Here is a 22,236-nt window from a genome sequence, read left to right on the forward strand (position 1 = left end):
AATGGTTATATTTGGCTTCTAGTTTTTTTCTGTTGATATGTTAAAATACATTACGTGAACTTTAGCACTAATATAACGAAATAGTCATAAGGCTTGGGGAAAATGAAGATTTCCTTATATATTGTCTAATTTTCGAACCCTTGTAGCCTTAGGCATCACGTAGGCTATTTTACTCCTTTCAGCTGTGAAAACTTATTAAGGTGGCTTATAGAATAATTTTCTTTAAATGATTCTAATATACAGAATTGCAAATAAAGCAATTCCCATAAAAATAAGCTAAAACCATTCATGATATGGGTCTCTTCTGAACTTTTTTAAAAGACTGTTTTCTGAAGATCACCAGCAACAGGCTTGGTGGACTTCTGTAGGGAGAACATTCCACAGGCATACTAGAAAAGGCTCTTTTCTACCCCATCAGATTCTATTGTTTCAAATAGAGCAAAAATAATGCATTTATTTATTCATTAATTCATTTAAAGTGCACATGCACAGACATGCCAAAAGGAGATCCCAAGTTTGTTGTTGTTATGTGCCTCCAAGTCGACTACGACTTATGGCGACCCTATGAATCAGTGACCTCCAAGAGCATCTGTCATGAACCACCCTGTTCAGATCTTGTAAGTTCAGGTCTGTGGCTTCCTTTATGGAATCAATCCATCTGTTGTTTGGCCTTTCTCTTTTTGTACTTCCTTCTGTTTTTCCAAGCATTATTATATTTTCTAATGAATCATGTCTTCTCATGATGTGTCCAAAGTATGATAACCTCAGTTTCATCATTTTAGCTTCTAGTGATAGTTCTGGTTTAATTTGTTCTGACACCCAATTATTTGTCTTTTTTGCAGTCCATGGTATCCGCAAAGCTCATCTCCAACACCACATTTCAAATGAGCTGATTTTTCTCTTATCAGCTTTTTTCACTGTCCAACTTCACATCCATACATCGAGATCGGAAATACCATGGTCTGAATGATCCTGACTTTAGTGTTCAGTGATACATCTTTACATTTGAGGACCTTTTCTAGTTCTCGCACAGCTGCCCTCCCCAGTCCTAGCCTTCTTCTGATTTCTTGACTACTGTCTCCATTTTGGTTAATGACTGTGTCGAGGTATTAATAATCCTTGACAAGTTCAATGTTCTCATTGTCAACTGTAAAGTTGCATAAATCTCCTGTTGTCATTACTTTAGTCTTTTTGACGTTCAGCTGTAGTCCTGCTTTTGTGCTTTCCCCTTTAACTTTCATCAGCATTCGTTTCAATTCATTACTGGTTTCTGCTAGTAGTATGGTATCGTCTGCATATCTTAAATTATTGATATTTCTCCCTCCAATTTTCACACCTCCTTCATGTTGGTCCAATCCTGCTTTCCATATGATATGTTCTGCGTACAGATTAAATAAATAGGGTGATAAAATACACCCGTCTCACATATTCTCCATATTCTGTCCTTACAGTAGCCTCTTGTGCAGAGTATAGATTGCGCATCAGGACAATCAGATGCTGTGGCACCCCCATTTCTTTTAAAGCATTCCATAGTTTTTCATGTTCTACACGGTCAAAGGCTTTGCTGTAATCTATAAAGCACAGGGTGATTTTCTTCTGAAATTCCTTGGTCCATTCCATTATCCAATGTATGTTTGCGATATGATCTCTGGTGCCTCTTCCCTTTCTAAAGCCAGCTTGGACGTCTGGCATTTCTTGCTCCATATATGGTAAGAGCCTTTGTTGTAGAATCTTGAGCATTACTGTACTTGCATGGGATATTAAGGCAATAGTTTGATAATTACTGCATTCCCTGGGATCCCCTTTCTTTGGAATTGGGATGTATATGGAACCCTTCCAGTCTGTGGGCCATTGTTTAGTTTTCCATATTTCTTGACAGATTTTAGTTAAAATTTGGACTGATTCAGTCTCAGTAGCTTGTAGCAACTCTATTGGTATGCCATATATTCCTGGTGATTTGTTTCTTCCAAGTATTTTAAGAGCAGCTTTCACCTCGCATTCTAAAATGTCTGGTTCTTCATCATACGGTTAATGAATCTGTCATCCTGTCATCTCTTCTATGTAGTTCTTCAGTGTATTGCTTCCATCTTCCTTTTATTTTATCTCGGTCAGTCAGTGTATTCCCTTGTTGATTATTCAACATCCCTACTCTTGGTTTAAATTTCCCTTTCATTTCTCTAATCTTTTGGAACAGGGCTCTTGTTCTACCCTTTTTGTTGTCCTCTTCTATTTCTATACAGTAACGATTGTAATAGTTCTCTTTGTCCCTATGTACTAGTCGCTGTATTGTTGCATTTAGCGTTCTGACTGTGTTTCTATCTCCTTTTGCTTTTGCTTTCCTCTCTTTAACCATTTGTAGAGTTTCTTCAGTCATCCCAGAGCTTGGAAGTATTTCTAACGAGTTACTTGTAATTCACTCCTTTTTTGAGTAACGAATGGGTAACTTCGTTACATTTTGCTGGTAATAGAACGAGGAGTAACATCATTACTTTTGAGCTGTAACTAACATTTCCAGCGACTTTAGGGGGGGGAGGAGAGCCGGGGAAGTCTTCGGCTCCTCTGATTTGTGGATAAAAACCATGTGCTTCCAATTAGGCTTCTGTGCGAGGAGAGAGAAGGTGGAGAGCGAAACGGGATTGAGAAAACAATTGTTTAAAAATGGAGTATGGGAGAAAAGAGCTGGAGAGCAAGGAGGCATTAGTAAAATGGGCACGAAGAACTGGCTGCAGAGGTGAGAGACAACAATGTGTGTGTGTTTGGCGCGCAAAGCTACCTCTCTTACCAGCGGAGAGAACAGAGCAGAGCCAAAAGCAGGGCTTCAGGGTGGCAGGCAGAAGTTGCAGCAGGGTCCTAAAGAGCTGCTGCTTTGTTTCCTGCCCTTCCTTTTCCTAACAAGCAGAATGGCATCTTCGTCTTGTAAGGAAGATATTCCCTGGAAGCTGTTTTGTGTAAGTCCTTCTCCCCATAGCAAATGCAAAGAGTTCCAAACAGGCACTTGTTAAAAATGACTGTATAGCTGACTTACAGTACAATATATACCAGTCTACTCAGAAGTAAGTCTCTTTATGTTTAATGCAGCTTACTCCCAGGTAAATCAAATTGGGCATAGGATTGCACTAATTAGGCAACATGAGGACTGGATGAAGCTGTACCAATTTGGGGGGAAAGAAAAAATATGACCCTTTATAGCACAAAGATGCATCAATCTGGTTAAGGCAAGTAAAATTTGATGCATGTAATACAAGGACTAACCTGCAATCCAGTACCTGTCTACTCAGAAGTAAGTCCCACTGAGTTTAATGGGACTTACTCTCAGGCAAGTGTGTATTGAGTACACACTTACCTGGGAGTAAGTCCCATTGAACCCAATAAAGCTTACTTCTGAGTAGACATGTATTGGATTGCAGCCTTAGTTTCCTTTTTCTCCCATTTTAATTCTGCCTTCTGTATCTTCACAACAGCCCTGTGAGGTAGGTTAGGCTGAGAGTTAGGGACTGGCCCAAGGCAATAAATAAGCAAAAACAATGATGAGTAAAAATTTAAAATGTGAAAATGCTCATACTTAGAGTATTTTTGTTGCTCTTTGTCAGTGCTTTGTGTGGGGGTTTTTATGTCTACTGTCTCATAACTTCTTTTTGCCTGAGAATGTTGTATTTCTTGCCCAAATTCTATGGTGTTTATTTTTTAACTTGAGTTCTTTGCATGGTTTAGGGGTGGCATTGCAGGCTCTTATGGACAGCTGTGGGGCAGGTAGAAATTAAATGGAGTAAGCGTTTTTTGTATGGAAATACAATTATGGGGAAAGCTTCACCTGTTAACATTCTATCTGTCAGACATCTTATTACTTGTGTGTGCCCCCCTTCCCAGATATATTTTTGATTTGTGAATGCCATGACCATTGCCATTCCCTCCCACCGTTTATCTTTGCAACAACCCTGTGAGGTAGCTTAGGCTGAGACAATATATGTACATAAGTGGCAGTCGGTAGTTGTAGTTGGTACAGCATTAATAAAGTATAGTTCCTGAAATGTATTGTGGTAGAGTCCAGTCCTATATATGTCTGCTCCAAATTAAGCCTCATTAGGTTAAATGGATAAGTATATAGGATTGCAGATTAATGTTTACCTCTGAAAGGAACGCACTGTCATACCTAGAATTTAAGAGACATACTTTTCTGGATGTGTTTGAAACAGATGGGTAGGTGGGAAGAGGGTTGGGTCCTCAACATAGTGCCCTCCAGATGTTGTTGGACTACAACTCCCATCGGTCTCAGATAACATAATGATGCTGAAGTTGGTTCCTAGTTCCCAGTTCCAAGTTCACAGCTACAGTAACTCCAAGCCAAAGTTAACATGTCTCTAAACCCCAAAATATATGTTGGAGTACCCCATATCATATATCGCGGTGATCTGGGAAGTCTCCCTGTCAAGAATAACAACAAATTTATTCAATCAAATTTATCAGGCTTCTGAAATGCTCATAAATGCATAATGATGTCATAAAATCATAAAAAATAAGTAACTGGGTGTGCCCACCCCATAGTCTGTTCTGGGCCAGGACAACTCATACACCCCAGGAAAGGGGAGGGTGTCTTCTACAAGATGCCAGTGCGTCCTGCCTGGCCCAGAGCTTTTGCTGGGTGCAGGGCAGGGATAAGGGCATATATGTACAACCCAAAGCGACAAAAATATGCAGAAAACAATAAGAAACTGGGGGTGCCCACCCAAAAATCTGCACTGTGCCAGGCAGTAGTATAGTGGCAAATTCAGAAGTGCAAGGTCCCTTCATGATAGTATCAGCCACAGCCAGACCCTCCTCTCCCCTTATTTTGCTCCTGGGTTGAGAATGAGGTCCTTGTTAATGCCTACTCCCATAACAACTGATGTCCCTAGGAGACGATCAGTATGAAAGGGGAGAGTATTAGCTACTGAAAAGAGTCTTCTCAGTGGGTGACTCACCTCCTTTCACTCTGATAGCTCCAATCAGCAGGGAAGGACAAGGAAGCATATTAGAAGACTCTTATCAGTGGCTAACACACTCCCCTTTCATGCCGATCAGCTCATATGATGCTGGAGACATAGGGCCCCTGCTCCCAAAAAAGTAAGGGGCAACTTACTGGACAACTACACCCCTGCTGCCATGACAAATCATACATCCCAGGAAGCGGGAGGGTGGCCTCTACAAGATGCCAGTACTTCCCACCTGGCCTATAGTTTCTGCTGGGTGCAGGGTACCTATAAGGTCATCTGTGCAGAACTAAAATAATGAAGAGTAAGTAGAGAAAAATACGTAATTTGGGGTGACCACTCCAAAATCTGCTGTGGGCCATGAAACATCATTCACCTGAGCAAAGGAGAGAGTGTCCTCAATGAGATGCTACTGCATCCTGTCTGGAATGGATTTTCTTGTGGACACACGAAACAGATATGTGCATCTATGCACAACAAGCAATGTAGAACGTATATAAGGAACTGCGGGTTCCCACCCCGAAACATACTTTGGGCACTACAAGTCATACATCCATCCATGCAGGAGAGGGTTCCCACCCAGTTCAGAGCTTCTTTTGTATGTATGCTACAGACAAGAGCATATATGTATTAGAAAAATAGTGAATATGTAGAGGAAAGAAAATCAGAAATGGGAGTGCCCATCCTAAAAGATGATTTGGGGCACCACATATCATACCTCCATGCATCTGGGAGAGTGTGTTCTATGAGATGCCATCCATGCATACTTTAGAGTATCATCTATGAAATTACATCTTCTTCAAGAAATCATTGTTTGTTGACCCTGCCACAAGTCCTTCTGTCCCAACATCAATGGCTTTTAAAAATAATAATAATTGAGCTATAACAAAGTAACTAACAGGGAAGACTAATACAAAAATTTTAAAAATCCACATAGATCATAAGCACTGGCCGTAAGCACTGGCATAGCATAGAGGACACCCTATCATTTTCTGGGGTGTCTGATTTATCTTGGCCCAGAGAAGATTTTGTGGTGAACACCCCCAGATATTTATTCTTTGCTTTGCTTTTTGTCTCATTTGGTTGTGCATAGATGCTCTTATACATGCCCTGAATCGAACAGAAACTCTGGGCTAGGTGGGAAGCATTGGCATCTTGTAGAAGATATCCTCCCCTTTTCTTGGGTGTTTGATTTGTCCTGGCCCAGAGCAGATTGTGGGGTGGGCAGCCTCAGTTTCTTATTTTTTTCTGCATGTTTTTGTCAGTTTTGGTTGTGCATAGATGCCCTTATCCCTGCCCTGCACCCAGCAAACATTGTGGGCCAGGCGGGACGTACTGGCATCTCGTAGAGGACACCCTCCTCTTTCCTGGGGTGTATGATTGTCCCGGCCCAGAGCAGATTTTGTCTGATGTACTCTTTGAGCATCCTGTTCTTTTGAAACATAACAGAAATGTATTGTAAAAGCAGCATTTCAAGTGTAAAATTTGATTTCAAGTGAATTATATGTGTGTTGGGGTATCACCATTGCTGGAGGTGGGGTGGGAGGATGTGAGATTCTGTTAATCTTACAGATAAAAAAAATTATTCTACTACCCTCTGTGTGTGTGTTCTTGTTTTTAATGTTGTTTTAGGCTGCTTAGATGTGCAGCAGCCAACGCCAGCACCTTGTAGGCATTTTTTAAAAAAAGTAACTAAAATGTAATTGTAGTGATTACTTTTGAGTAAAAGTAAAGTAATCAGTTACTTTCAGAGCAATTGTAATTGTAACAGTAACTACTACTTTTTTGGGCCATGTAACTATAACTGTAATTTATTACTTTTTAAAAGTAATCTTTGAAGCCATCCAAAGTCATCCATTGAGGTCTTTCTTTTTAACTAGAGGTATTGTCTTTTTGCATTCTACTCTGATAACGTCTCTGACTTCATTCCATAGTTCTTCTGGTTCTTTGTCAACTAAGTTTAAAACCTCAACCCTGTTCCTTATTTGATCTTTATATGCTTCTGGGATGTTACTTAAATTGTATTTTGGCATTATGATTGCTTTGTTGGTCTTCTTTAGCTTTACTCTGATTTTCGATATGACCAGTTCATGATCTGTACTGCAGTCTGCTCCTGGTCTTGTTTTTGCAGAAAGTATGGAACTTCTCCATCTTCTGCTACCAATTATATAAACAATTTGATTCCTATATTGACCATTTGGTGATGTCCACGTGTACAGTCGTCTTTTCGGTTGTTCAAAAAATGTGTTCGCAAGAAACAAATTATTGGCTTCACAGAATTCAATAAGTCTTTCTCCTGCTTCGTTTCTGTCTCCTAGGCCCCATCTCCCCACAATTCCTAATTCTTCTCTGTTCCCTACTTTTGCATTCCAATCCCCCATGATTATCAGCACATCTTGTTTTGGTGTGTGATCAATTTCTTCCTGTACTTCTGTGTAAAATCTCTCCAATTCCTCTTCTTCTGCATTTGCTGTCGGAATGGTTATGTTGATAGGTTTCCCATTTAATCTCATTGATATCACTCAGACCTTGCATTGTAGCTCCTAATTGCTCTTGCTACATTACTTCTCACTATTAAAGCAACCCCATTTGTTTTTAATTTCTCATTTCCTGCATAAAATATTTTGTAGTTGCCTGTTTGGAAATGTCCCATTCCCATCCATTTTAGTTCGCTCACACCAAGTATTGTAATGTTGATGTGTTCCATTTCTTGCTTGACAATTTCTAACTTTCCCTGGTTCATGCTTCTCACATTCCATGTTCCTATTGTGTGCGTCGTACAACTCCAGACTCTCCTGTCGCATCTGTGCGCATCAGCCTCTGGGCTTCCTTTTGGCTTTGACCCAGCTGCATCATTAGTCACAGTGCTACTCGTACTTGTCCTTTGTTCTTCCCCAGTAGCTCGCTGAGTGCCTTCTGACCTGGGGGTCTCATCTTCCAGCACTATCTTGTGTTGCATTTTGGATACTCTGTTCATAGGATTTTCGTGGTAAGAGGTATTCAGAGGCGGTTTATGTGAGGCGTCCTTCCCTGGCTCTCCCTGTCAGGTTCCTACCTGTTCGTGGTTACTGCCTGTCTCTAGGCACCACCAGGGACTCCACCAGTCCGGACCGCTCTCTCTTATGATTTCTCTCCCCGCTCTAGCACAGATCTCAACAGATCCCCCTGCTAGGCAACCACCAGTAACGTCCCAATACTAGTATTCCCAGAGACTCTGAATACTGGTATTGTTATTCTCTTCACCGCTGCCACCATTTGTTACAGTTCCCCTTCAGCCTTGGTCATTACCTTACCCTCCCTTCTGGTCTGTGAAACCCCAGCCAAGGATCAGGCCTTTGGTAAACCAAATTAAGTATTTATTACAGATAACAAAGCTAACAAGATTAACAAGATTTCTTCTTAAGGCACATAAGCATATGGTTTTACTCAATACTAATCCGAACTCCACCTCCCTCCTTCTTCACTCTCTCCTGGCAAACAACTCTCTCAAACCCCACCAAGCAATCCACTCTTTCTCTTCTCCCCCCAGATTCCACAATTCACCACCTCACATTCACCCAGATTTACCTGTCATCCTTTCATTTATACTGTCAGCCATTTTAAACATTCAGCCAATCATCAAGCATTCTATTGCCCATTCACTCCCCCTCCTCTTTCACTACTTACCATGTATACTCTAAACAACCAGCACTTACCATATATACACTAATATATAGGAACATCACATTTCCCCCCCCTTAAACAACTGCAGAGTATTATTCCTGTTCCAGGATTTATACGTCGCGTTAACAAATAAAAGTCTCTCTGGGGAAAATGTCTTTCTTTGTTCCTCTGTCTGGTCACGTCACTGCAGTCCCAGCCACTTGCCTGGAAAGTCCATCGGCCAGTACATTGTCCTTGCCTTTGATGAACTGGAAGTCCACTTGATAGTCCTGTAGGGCCCAGGACCACCTCTGCAGCATAGTGTTATGGTTTTTCATAGTCTGCAACCATAACAAGGCCCGATGATCCGTAGTCACTGTGAATCTTCGTCCCCACACGTATGGGCGCAACTTGTTCAGTCCCCACACGACCGCTAGGCACTCCTTCTGGACCGACGAATAGTTTTTCTCCCTCGGCGTCAGCTTGCGACTCAGGTACGCCACTGGATGTCTGGTGCCTTCTCTCTCCTGCAGCAAGACGACTCCCAGCGCGAGGTCTGACGCATCTGTAGCCACGATGAATGGTTGCTCATAGTCTGGTGCTATTAATATGGGTCCTTGGCACAAGGCTTGCTTCAGCAGATCAAAAGCCTTCTGACATTCATCCGTCCATACCACACGCTCAGAACACTTCTTCTTGGTCAATTCATGCAAGGGGGTTGCTATTTCCCCAAAATTTCTCACAAACTTCCTATAAAAACCAGCCACACCCAGAAATGCCCTTACTTGTTTTTTGGTTAAGGGGATCGGCCACGCTTGTATTGCCTCCACCTTGCTCCATAAGGGGGTGATTTTCCCACTCCCCACCTTATGTCCTAAATAGATTACTTCCTTTAGTCCAAACTGGCATTTCTTAGCTTTTATTGTGAGGCCTGCTTTTCTTAAGGCCTCCAATACTGTTGTCAGGTGTTGGACATGCTCAGGCACCGACTTGCTAAAAATGGCCACGTCATCGATATAGGCCACTGCAAAATCTGACATGCCTCGCAACACAGTATTGATTAGCCTCTGAAATGAACTTGGTGAGTTCCTTAGTCCCATGGGTATGGTCACAAACTCATATAACCCATCTGGTGTACTGAAGGCAGTTTTGGCTCTGGATTGCTCGTCTAGTTCCATTTGCCAAAATCATTACAGAGATCTAGTGTAGAGATAATGGTTGCTGCCCCCAATAACTCTAACATAGCGTCTACCCTAGGTATAGGATACGCATCTGGGACAGTAATTTTATTGATTAGCCGATAATCAATGCAAAACCTTGTCGTTCCATCTTTTTTCGGAACCAGGACAATACTTGAGGCCCAGGGACTGATGGATTCCCTGATCACTCCTAATTCCAGCATCTCTTCCACCTCCTTTTTGATCTCATTCAAAACTTTCCCATTCACGCGGTATGGAACAGATCTGATTGGGGCATGATCTCCAGTATCAATGGAATGTATAACTATACTGGTTCGGCCAGGTTTGTTGCTAAAGAGATTCCTATAGGTTTTCAAAACTCTCAGAATCTCTTCTTTTACTTCCTCCTTCACCTCCTCTGACCATTCCACTTGATCTACCCCTCCTTTGTCTTTGCTTTCCTGTACCAAATCTGGAAGTTCAGGCCCACTTCCCTCAGGGAATAAGGTAACTTGCAACACCTGTGCATCCCTGGTATGGTAAGGCTTCAACATATTTACATGAACCACTTTGCTTTTGTTTAATTGGTCTGTGGTGATTACATATGTCACTGTGTCAAGCCTTTCTCTGATGGTATATGGTCCTTCCCAGTTAGCCTGTAATTTGTCATGTTTCCTGGGTATGAACGCCATAACCATATCTCCCACATCATACACACGTTCTCTGCCTGTTCTGTCATACCAGTAACTTTGCTTCTCCTGTGCATGACTCAAATTCTCTTTCACTACTTCCATCATTGATGTTAATTTATTGCGGAATTCCAATACAAAATCTACTACAGAAGTTTTGTACTCTCCCAGAGTTCCTTCCCATGAATTTTTTAGCAGTTCCAAAGGTCCCCTCACTTTTCTAGTGAACATGAGTTCAAAGGGTGAGAAGCCTGTTGACTCCTGAGGGACTTCTCTGTATGCAAATAAGAAGCATCCCAACCGTTCATCCCAGTCTTGTGGGTGAACTTGAACATAGCTTCTTATCATGCCCTTCAAAACTCCATTGAATCTCTCAGTTAGCCCATTAGTGGCGGGATGGTAAGTAGTGGTCTTTAGATGTTTTAGACCACAACATTTCCACATACATTGCATCACTTCTCCCATGAATACACTGCCTTGATCTGTCAGCACTTCATGAGGGAAACCCAGCCTCATAAAGATTTTTAATAAAGCCTCTGCCACTACAGGGGCTTCTACAGATCTCAGTGCTTCTGCGTCTGGGTACCTGGTGGCAAAATCCACCACCACCACTAGATATTTCTTGCCATGCCTTGTGGGTTTGGAAAAAGGGCCCACCAAATCTATTCCCACTCTATAAAAGGGTTGTCCAATTATAGGAAGGGGCTTTAAGGGTGCCTTGGTCTTTACTCCACTCTTTCCCACCTTTTGGCATATTCCACAAGATAGACAATGTTGTTTTACATCCTTGGAGATATTTGGCCAATAATAATGTGCAGCCAATCTCCTCTTGGTCTTTTTTATTCCCAGATGTCCTGCACATGGGACATCGTGGGCTACCTCTAGCAATCTGGTTCTGTATTTGCTAGGTACTATCAATTGCTTCACTGGTTCACATTCATCCTTTCTCTCAGCAGGCATCCACAGTCTATATAAAATCCCATTCTCACACACAACTTGATTCCTCAGTTTGTCAGTGAAAGGAATCTGTTGGGTCAGCGCTTGTTCCTTTATCTGCTTCAGACTTATATCTTTATGCAGCTCTTCCCTGAATTGATCTGCTTCTTCCCCAGAGACCACTTGATACAGTTTGTCTTCTTCAGCAGGCCTGCTAGTGGTTGCTATGGTGACCTGAGGCTGGTTAACAGATTCCACCCTGTTTGTTTCAGCCCCCCTTAATATGGCTTCTTTTTCTCTGCCAATTTGCTGTCTGGTCACTACATATATTTTCCCCTGTGCCCCCATAACATCTCTTCCCAGTATTACTGGTTCTTGTTGCTGGGCATTAATGCCTACTTTATATTGGCCCTTTCGGCCTCTCCATTCCATTTTCACCAGGGCCACAGGCAAACTCTCTGGTTGACCCCTCACTCCTTGGATAGTCACTGTTTCCTGAGGTAATATTTCTTCAGATTTTATTAAATCTGGCCTCAGTAACGTCTGAGCGGCACCAATGTCAAGCAATGCCCAATAAGTTGCCCCTTGTACACTCACTTCCTCTCTCAGACTTGAATCCAGGTCTGTTACTTCTGTCCAGTTTATCTGGCAAAACTGAACCTTTTTCGCTGCTTCTAAAGCCTTGGGCTCTGTTTTCACTGCCCTTGTCTGAGCAGGATTACTACTGGGGTTGGCAACCTCACATTGAAAACGTAGGTGCCCCGGTCTACCACATTTGTAGCATAATTTCTCCTCACTTTTAGGGTACACAGATCCACTCTGGGGTGTCCTGTGCCCTTCAGATTTTACTGGAGGACTCACTCGCTGTGGTACCACATCCCTTCTGCCAGCACTATATGGTCTGGGTTTAAACTCTCTTGATGTTTTCCCCACCCAGCCAGTTCTATTGGAGGCGAAGTGATCCGCCATCTCTGCGGCCTCCTGCACAGATGTAGGGGAACGGTCTTTGACCAGGAGCCTTATTTCTGGTGGTAACTGAAGGTATAATTGATCCTGTATCATGAGGCTTTTCACCTCTTCCACTGACTGAGCTTTGGCACTACTCATCCACTTTCCAAATATATCCATCAACTTTGCTCCCAGTTCCACAAAAGATCTCCCTGTCTGTATCTGGCAGTTTCTGAAAAGCTTTCTAAAATAATCAGGCCCCAGTCTGAATCTTTTAAACACTGCTTCTTTGAATTCAGCATAGGTGACGGGCCTGTCTGAGGGGAAATATTGGTATACCTCAGCCAATTCCCCTTTAATCAGATTTGATAAATACTGCATGTATTTATCTTCAGGTAGCCCCCACAACTGAGCTGCTTTTTCAAAGGTGCTGAGGTAAATTTGAAGATCTTGACCAGGCTCATAGACAGCAAAGTCCTTTGGAGTAATTTTTATTTTTGCTCCATCTCTGTCTTTCCTTGTCTCCTCAGAGTGAAATTTCTCTCTATCAAATTTTAACTTTTCTACTTGTAATTCAGCATCCAATGCTCATTGCTTCTCCCTCTCCTCAAACCCCAATCTCATTCTCTCAGCTTCCAACTCCCTCTGCTTGTCTTTTTCTCAGCCTCCCTCTTCAATCTCTCAGCTTCCAACTCCCTCTGCTTGTCTTTTTCCTCAGCCTCCCATCTTAACTTCTCTCTCAAGTACTCTATATAAGCGGGATTGCTTAAATATCCTTCTGGGGTCTCTTCCCTGACAGGTTGTTTTTGCTGGGCAGTTGCAAATCCTATAAGTGCTACCCTCAATTCATCTACCCCTTTACCCTCATGAGGTAAATTGAATGTTATGCACTTCTCCACCAGCTCCTCTCTTTTCATTTTTATGTATTCAGCCATGGTGTTTGAGTTCACTCACTCTTTGCCACACACTCTTTGCCAGTCACTCTCACAAGAAATCTTGTTTTGTTATTTCTGTTTGCCACACCACTGTATTTGGATTCTCTGTTGTTCGTATCTGGATTCTCTGTTGTTCGTATCCCACCGCTACTGACACCACATGTGAGGCGTCCTTCCCTGGCTCTCCCTGTCAGGTTCCTACCTGCTCGTGGTTACTGCCTGTCTCTAGGCACCACCAGGGACTCCACCAGTCCGGACCGCTCTCTCTTATGATTTCTCTCCCCGCTCTAGCACAGATCTCAACAGATCCCCCTGCTAGGCAACCACCAGTAACGTCCCAATACTAGTATTCCCAGAGACTCTGAATACTGGTATTGTTATTCTCTTCACCGCTGCCACCATTTGTTACAGTTCCCCTTCAGCCTTGGTCATTACCTTACCCTCCCTTCTGGTCTGTGAAACCCCAGCCAAGGATCAGGCCTTTGGTAAACCAAATTAAGTATTTATTAAAGATAACAAAGCTAACAAGATTAACAAGATTTCTTCTTAAGGCACATAAGCATATGGTTTTACTCAATACTAATCCTAACTCCACCTCCCTCCTTCTTCACTCTCTCCTGGCAAACAACTCTCTCAAACCCCACCAAGCAATCCACTCTTTCTCTTCTCCCCCCAGATTCCACAATTCACCACCTCACATTCACCCAGATTTACCTGTCATCCTTTCATTTATACTGTCAGCCATTTTAAACATTCAGCCAATCATCAAGCATTCTATTGCCCATTCACTCCCCCTCCTCTTTCACTACTTACCATGTATACTCTAAACAACCAACACTTACCATATATACACTAGTATATAGGAACATCACAGTTTACCATTGCCTCCCTCTGAGTTTCGATGCATCTTAGTCTGGTGTCTCAGCTTTGACCATTCCGCCATGGGTGCCCCTGCTAGGAGTCTAGCCTCTTGGTCTAGACTCCTGGCGGCATTGCTCTCAGCTTCTTTAACACACTCAAACCCCCTCACCACGTTAAGGGTGTGCATCCGAAGAGGAGGGAGATTCCAAGAGTGGCTTACAAATGTCAGTGATAAGACAGCCCCCTCTCTCAGGCTTATAATTGAAAAGACATGACACAAAAGGAAAAGGGATTGGAACAGAGGAGGACACTTGGAGCGAGGCTTGCTCTCTCAGGATCTGAGAGTGGGGAAGAATATAATGAGATAGGCATTCTCTAAGGTATGTTAATGTTTTACAAAATTAAATTTAATCATTCCATACTAGCCAGAGATTTCAGATGTTTTATGCAACCAACAGATCTTCCCATTGTTCCATGCCCTGGGTGCAAATGGCATTCTTCTTGAATATGAGGATATGTTTCCGTATGATGGGGAGCTGAAGCCACTCCGAGGAAATGATGCATACAGGTAAGGTAGCCAGTAAGGTATTCTAATTGCAATTGGCTGACCTTCTCAAACAAGCAGAGTTTGAGATTTGGCCTCTGATTCTCATGTCACATTTCATAAGCAGTGGTGAAACCTCAGAGTGTGCACAGATGTCAATACCTACAGGAGCTGGTGTGTTTTCTGCTATAGTGCAATCTCTGCTTCCCTCTTGCCTTCACTCCTCTAATGGCATGCATGCTTTTGAGTCCAGTGCTTGTTCCTGCTTTCTCATCCCTCTGTGCTTTTGGCAGGCTTTCAGGGTTTGGTTTGGTTTGGTTTGGTTTTGTATTACCATGTACATCTGGTTAAGTATTTATTTTGTGCTTGAAAAAGAAGCAACCCAAACTTGAAATCATACTCTTGCGGGAGGAGAAGTGGCTTGATTGACACAAAGACCAGCCAATCCACACCCTACCTGGTTTGCTTCTGCTTGAAACAGGAAGAAGCAGTTGTTCCTGAGTATTTTGCTGTCCGGCCACAAAAGTATTGTTACAGATCCACAGTAGGCTCTAAATTTAGATCAGTCGTGGAGAACCTCTGGCGCAGGAACTATTCAGGCCTGCTAGACTCTTCCCATTTGGCCTGCCAGGCTCTTTCGGCCAAGCCACTCTAACCTGCCCTACACTTGATGTAATGTGAAGACAGGGCTCAGCCAGAACTGATTAGAGGTGCTTACAGAGCCCTATGCACTGGCTTTGCAAGCACCGGCAATCAGCTGATTCTATCTGCACTCTTTAAGAGTCAGTGAGCATATTGACTCCAGGGTGAAGCTGAAGTTCTAGAGGCAAGCCAGAGCCATGAATATAACTTTTTTTAGAGCCACATATTTTACATGGTTAAGGAGATATAAAATATGTGACATGATCCAAATAAGTTATTCTTTAACACCCTTCTCTACTTTCAGTGGGAGCAATAGAAAAATGTTTCAGATATCTTCTCTGCTTTCAGTGCTTGTTTATATAGAGAGTAATGAGTCTAGTGTATTCTTTTTGCAAGTGCAAACCAGTCAGATAGTAATTATTCTGAACTGATAATCCAGAATAGAAACGATGCAGTCTTATGTTTGTGCTCATAGCAATGGAAATAGTCCTGACTGAGGCCCAGGTGGAGAGCTAACATTAGGAAGTGGGAATAGGGAATTGGAATCTGAAGGGACTAGAAAGCAACTAGAAACACTTCTGGAGTTATGAAGAAAGACCTGAGCTGGATGATGACTAGAGCCAGATGGAATTCAGGAAATATTGTGTGCTTGATCAATAATGTACTGTTCACCAGCAAATTTTCATGATTCTGTACCCAGTGAATTTCGTTTTGGTGGATTGTAAACAGTATTAGAATCATAGAATAGTAGAGTTGGAAGGGGCCTATAAGGCCATCAAGTCCAACCCCCTGCTCAATGCATGAATCCTAATCAAAGCACTCCCGACAGATGGCTGTCCAGCTGCCTCTTGAATGCCTCCAGTGTCAGAGAGCCCACTAACTCTCTAGGTAATTGGTTCCATTGTCATATGGCTCTAACAGTTAGGATGTTTTTCCTGTTGTTCAGTCGAAATCTGGCTTCCTGCAACTTGAGCCCATTATTCCGTGTCCTGCACTCTGGGATGATTGAGAAGAGATCCCGGCCCTCGTCTATGTGACAACCTTTCATGTACTTGAAGAGTGCTATCATATCTCCCCTCAGTCTTCTCTTCTCCAGGCTAAACATGCCCAGTTCTTTCAGTCGATTAGTCAGGGTAGACCCACTGAAATTAATGAATATGACTAACTTAATTTCAGTGGGTCTGCTCTAAGTAGAATAGAACCCTGTACTCATATGAGATTGTGCATTTGGGTGCATGTTTGCAATATATGTACAGATTTTTTTTTACATGGTCGAATAGCAAATGGTGAGAAAATGAGATGTATACTTTAGCTGAGTATAGTTTAGAGGGAAGGACAAAAGGTCACACAAGGCAGAGAAACCACCATCAATCCCTGATCGGAAGAAGCATTGATAAAGCACAACATTGTTTTCTAAGTCTTCTTCAGAAACTGCAATTTTTTGCATCAACCGTGAAGGCCTCATGGAAGATAAAGCTATCACTGGCTACTAGCCATGATAGCTATGTCCTGCCTCCGCTGTCAGAGACAGTATGCTTTTGAATACCAACTGCTGGGAACACAAGTGTTTTGGGCTTCTCAGAGGTGAAGCAAGATCTGGATGAGGCAGCATAAATCAAAGCTGGGACCCTGAAACATTTTGTGACACTTTGGCTATCTAGATGTCAAAAACATGTTGCATACAAGTGACTGCAAAAAGCTAAACTAAATTGTAATCAGAGGGGAAGATTTTACATGGAAAGCAAATCCCTTTGGTTACCCCTCCCAACACAAATAAACTTTAAAGGTACCTAGCATAAAAGCCCCTAGACTTACTTGTCTGCAGCTTGCCAGTTTTCTTACCCAGGGACACCTCTCTCTTGCTTGCAATTTTCAACTACAAAACACAAGGACTGATAAAGGCACTATTTTTTTTACCCACTCCAAAATGGTAAAGGCTGCTCTTGCAGGAAAACTACTGCAGCTATTCTTCTCAAATTTGGCAGGACTCATGGAATGTCATTCAATTCTACCTAAAAATAAAAAAAAATGTGTTTCTTTTTTTTTTTTTTAAGCAAACTTTAAAGTGCCCAGCACAAAAAAACCTGGACAAATTTGCCAATAATTTGGCATGCTTTATCCCCTCTGTATGGGTTACTGTGCCTGCAAATTTCATCCACACATGCCGAAAGGAGAAAAAAGTTACAACCTTTTCTTTTAATTCCTAATAGTCAGTCAGTCAGTAAAAAGTTCTGGTGGGAAGACAAAGTTGACTCAGACATATGCTGAACCTAATCAGTCAGCTTACAAAGGGTTTTATAAGAACATAAGAAGAGCCTGCTGGATCAGGCCACAGGCCAATGGCCCACCTAGTCCAACATCCTGTTCTTCCAGTAGCCAACCAGATGCCTAAGGGAAGCTTGCAAGTAGAACCTGAGTGCAAGAGCAATCTTGCTTCCTGCAGTTTCCAGCAGCTGGTATTTGGAAGCACACTGCCTTGGACCATGGAGACAGAGCACAGACATCATGGCTAGTAGCCATTGATAGCCTTGTCCTTCATGTATTTGTCCACACCTGTTGTAAACCCATCCAAGTTCGTTGCCATTACTGCCTTCCGTGAGAGTGAATTCTATAGTTTAAGACATAGGAAGATGCCTGTACTGAGACTATTGGTCCATCTAGCCCGGTGTTGTCTACACTGACTGGCAGCAGCTCTCCAGGGTTTGGGGCAGGAGTCTCCCTGTCTAGAGATGTAAAATTTCTGGAAAGTTTAAAGCCATGGGGAAAAAATTGTTGTTTTTTTTTCAGAAAAAAATGGCAATTTTTGGAAAAATTGAAAAAATGCAATATTAGCACTTTTTACAGATTGAAAGTCACTTTGTTACTTCAGGAACATCAAATGTAATTATGTACAAGTTGGTTTGACATAAAATTATCACATTTGGTATATTAAAAGTACATTTTATTCAAACAACTATTACAAATTGAATTTACTTTTTTAATTTTTAATTATTTTGGTAACAATTGGATCTACAAGATAAGAACATAAGAACATAAGAAGAGCCTGCTGGATCATGCCAGTGGCCCATCTAGTCCAGCATCCTGTTCTCACAGTGGCCAACCAGGTGCCTGGGGGAAGCCCGCAAGCAGGACCCGAGTGCAAGAACACTCTCCCCTCCTGAGGCTTCCAGGAACTGGTTTTCAGAAGCATGCTGCCTCTGACTAGGGTGGCAGAGCACAGCCATCACGGCTAGTAGCCATTGAGATCCTGAAGATCCTGAACTGTAAGGAATACCTGAACTGTAAGGAACTTCTTTTGTTTTGCCAGTTTATGAGGAACAGGCAAAAACAATTTAAAAAAACCAGAAGAAACCATCAACATTAATACCAAAGAAAATCATTTATGTCTCCGCTAGTCCTCCAGTGTCAAGCAAACATAAAGCATCCATTCCCATAAAAAGAACTGAGGAAAAAAAAGGGGGGGAACCAAGATTCAATGAAACATTGTATTCATCATGCTAAAATAAAACATTCCATAATCCATTTTTACTTCATTTTTTTCAATTTTTTGGAAAACTAAAACAAAAAAGGCTTTGGAAAAAAACAGTTTTTTTCTGAATTTTTCCATTTTTCCCCCTGAGCTTTCATATCTCTATCCCTGTCCTATTTGGAGATGCTGGGGATTGAACCTGGGACCTTCTGCAGGCAAGACAGGTGCTCTACCACTGAGCTACGGCCCTTCCTTGTGAAGAAGTACTTTTGGACCAGGCAAGCTGTTTTGAAAGTGCCAAATTGGGAACTGAACTGAAATCTTGTGGTCAGTGCACATCCCTGATTTATATAATAGTATAAGTGTGGAATTTTAAACAGAAAAAAGTGTGGATTTTTAAATAGAAAACCTGCTGTTGAAATACATAATTGATAATAAAGTTGTTTCTGTCTTTTTCTAGCTCCTCTGAGATTAAAGAGATTTTAAAGCTGGCAAAGTTACATGAGCTAGAGGTAGTTCCTTTGGTACAGACCTTTGGACATATGGAGGTAAGGGCCATGGTTCGAGACGCACATTGGCTTTCTTTACTGTCTATAGAGCAGTAGCAACTGGTGTTGTGGGGCAGAGCTGCGAAGTTGCTCTTCCAATACTGGTGGCATTACAGCTGATCTGGATGGGAAGGGCTGTGAAGACGTACTGGTGGAGGCTCCATCTGTGCATATGTGCAGCCCCAACCTTGCTGCCGCTCTGTCCTGCCCCACCCCAGCCCCATTCAGATAAGCTGTAGCACCATGAGGGTGTCTCTGGGGAAGACACATTGAAAATGGGACTTACTTCTGAATAGATATGCATAGGCCTGCAATGTGAATTTTCAGTTGCGTAAATGGAGAAAGCAGAGGCCCAGCAGGGTGGTAAAAAGTAACAGATTCTACAAAAAGAACCAACTTTTATCATCATATTAAAATATCAGATGTAGCGAGAGTATCATGGAAAGTTCCTTTGAAGTTTGTGCTGATGAATGCACAACTTTCTTCCTCCCCACCCCCAGTCTACCCATGACTGCACTATGTATTTGCTTACCCAGGACAGCTATTTCTCCTCCTCCTCAAATCTCATTACATGTAGACAGGATATTTTGCTTTTGGAGCTGGTTTCGCTCTAACACAATTGTTGCTCGTAACAAAAAACTACTGCAAAGGCAACCAGGTTTCACACTGGACAGTTGAATTCAGCATTTAGTGCCATACAGATTTCTAGACTTCTGACGGTAGGTATTGGTTCCCAGGGACGTTTCAGTTTGATGCATTATTATCTCTTGTTTCTTTTATTGGGTAATCTCATATAAACATGTTATTTCAAGAAATATGTGAGACTGGAATTATTGGAACTCCAGAGGCATCCTTTTTTTGTATTTGGGGGTCCAGAGTCCAAACTCAGATGGTGTTGGGATACAGTAAGGAGGCTTTTATAATGCATCCTACTTGGCCCTAGCTTATTCAGCTGGGACACTTGCAAAAGTTCTTCACTGATCTCTTTGGTCACAATTTTTCTTTGGCTGAGTGCTATATCCATTAATTCTTGCTTCTCCTGCAGTTTGTCCTGAAGCACAAAGAATTCTGTCACCTACGGGAAGTAGCAATGTTCCCCAACACTGTGAATCCCCATAAAGAGGAATCCCTGAAGCTTGTCAGCGCAATGATAGAGCAAGTGCTAGTGCTGCATGGTGATCTTCAGTGGTTTCACATTGGCTGTGACGAGGTATAGTGTGGGGCTTGGGGCTGAAATGGTTGCCCTGGCAATCGTGAGATGGTACCTTGTAAGAACTGTGGGATCCAGCCATTTCCTGTTAAAATTATTACTGTCCCTTCATGGTTTTAATCTCTTCCTTGATCCTGGTATGTCAGATTCTATAATCACAAAATAAACATCATCATTATACAATACATAGTAGTTTATTCCAATACATAAAGACTGAAACTCTTTGGTTTTTAAATTGTATTTTATTTTAAAGAATGTGAGTTTATTATGGATAAGACCCTTACAGCTTTGCATATTGAAGAGCTTTTTTTTAACAGGCTGTTGTAATTATGTGGTAACCTTTCTGCTAGTGTGACTGCTCCCTGGTGTTACTGCAGTGCAACATCTGTTTTAAAGAGAGGGAAAGAAATTAAGTTCTCTTGCAAGGACTTCCCTATGCCCTCAAACATTCTGGTTTATGGAGATTTATGGAGGCACTTGACTTCATCAGATGTTTTGTAAGAAACAATACATTCTAATTTGGCTTTACTGACTCATAAACATTCAGTGTAATGTAATGGATCATGTCAGTAGGATTCAGAACCAGAAGCTGGACCTTTATTTTTCATTTTGTTAGGCCCTGTTGAAAACACAACTACTGGATATGTAGTAGAGGTGGACAACCTTGCTCAAAACGTCCTGTATGTCAGCCTGTAACCACCCAGTCATGTATAAGTGCCACTTTCGTTATGTCACTGTAGATGCTGAAAAAGTTATGGTTGCAGCGGCATGCCAAAAGCTGTGTCTAGCACATAGCAGTGTGTGCGCAGGTTGGGGGTTAGCATGCCAAAGAGTTCTTTGAGTTGCTGCCATGCACCAGAGCAGCAGTAGAAGTAAACAGGAGTGTCATTGTTCCTTTATGCCTGTTTTAGCTCAAAATAAATTCTTATAAAATGCTAGCTGGAAAATTGTAGGCAGAGGAAGAGTTTACTGTAAGCTTTCCATCTCTGCCCCTTGACTTTCAGATGCCACCCATTTATTTCTCTCAGCCAGATCTCCCCTTTCCTCCTAGTTGTTTGAAGAAAAGGCTACAGCACATGCTTCAGTCATGATGGGAATACTGCTGATAATGGCTTCTCTATGGTGATTGATCTCCACACAGCTTGCAGAGTTTCAAAGCACTTAGCCTATGGAGCTTAGGCACCATAATATGACCATACCCACATTCCACTTGTCGAGTCGGTATTAAAACTATCAGGATGATGGCTGAACTCACAGTAAGCTCTTCTGAATAGTATGAAGTGGAGTAATTAGTTACTAAGGAAAAGCTGTTTTCAACAACATCCCCATAGCAACTGTAATGTGTGCTCCAGCCCCAAGTCTACCACAGCTGTGAATGGAGCAGAGATATCCTTGTGATAATGCTGCCTTTATTTCCTTCCTTTCTACCACAGTGGTTGAAACCATATTATATTAAACTATAGGTCAAAACAATACTGTGGTTTTAATGTTAACAAGCAATGTAGTGGTGCGCTGCTCTTGCTGTGCCACTAGGAAACAAGCCAGAGTCTGGCTTGTTATGACGTTGACACCCAGGCACATGGTTTGTTTCTCTCCAGACAAACCACAAGCAGTAACCAAGGCTTACTGCTTGTGGTTTATTTGAGGAGAAGCAATCCACAAGCTCA

The 22,236-nt window shown here is 42.1% G+C and overlaps 2 protein-coding genes across 7 annotated transcripts in view; one reads left to right on the top strand and one right to left on the bottom strand.

Moving 5' to 3' along the window:
* HEXD (hexosaminidase D) overlaps window positions 1-22,236 on the top strand; it is a 38,864-nt gene that overhangs the window by 5,502 nt on the left and 11,126 nt on the right. For 2 of the 5 annotated variants that reach the window (XM_061616374.1, XM_061616376.1), the window contains exons 1-4: window positions 2,738-2,948; window positions 14,615-14,724; window positions 19,272-19,359; window positions 20,405-20,569. In XM_061616374.1, the coding sequence (XP_061472358.1) occupies window positions 2,745-2,948; window positions 14,615-14,724; window positions 19,272-19,359; window positions 20,405-20,569 (567 nt within the window). In that variant the 5' untranslated portion in view covers window positions 2,738-2,744. The other 3 variants (XM_061616377.1, XM_061616375.1, XM_061616378.1) reach the window with 3 other exon arrangements.
* LOC133380001 (cytochrome b-245 chaperone 1) overlaps window positions 18,327-22,236 on the bottom strand; it is a 36,184-nt gene continuing 32,274 nt past the window's right edge. The window contains exon 8 of one of the 2 annotated variants that reach the window (XM_061616391.1): window positions 18,327-20,718. The gene's annotated coding sequence lies outside the window, so the exon portion shown is untranslated. The remainder of the gene's footprint in view (window positions 20,719-22,236) is intronic. The other variant, XR_009761319.1, reaches the window with a different exon arrangement.

Source organism: Rhineura floridana, chromosome 3, assembly GCF_030035675.1.
Source record: "Rhineura floridana isolate rRhiFlo1 chromosome 3, rRhiFlo1.hap2, whole genome shotgun sequence".
Taxonomy (NCBI): Eukaryota; Metazoa; Chordata; class Lepidosauria; order Squamata; family Rhineuridae; genus Rhineura; species Rhineura floridana.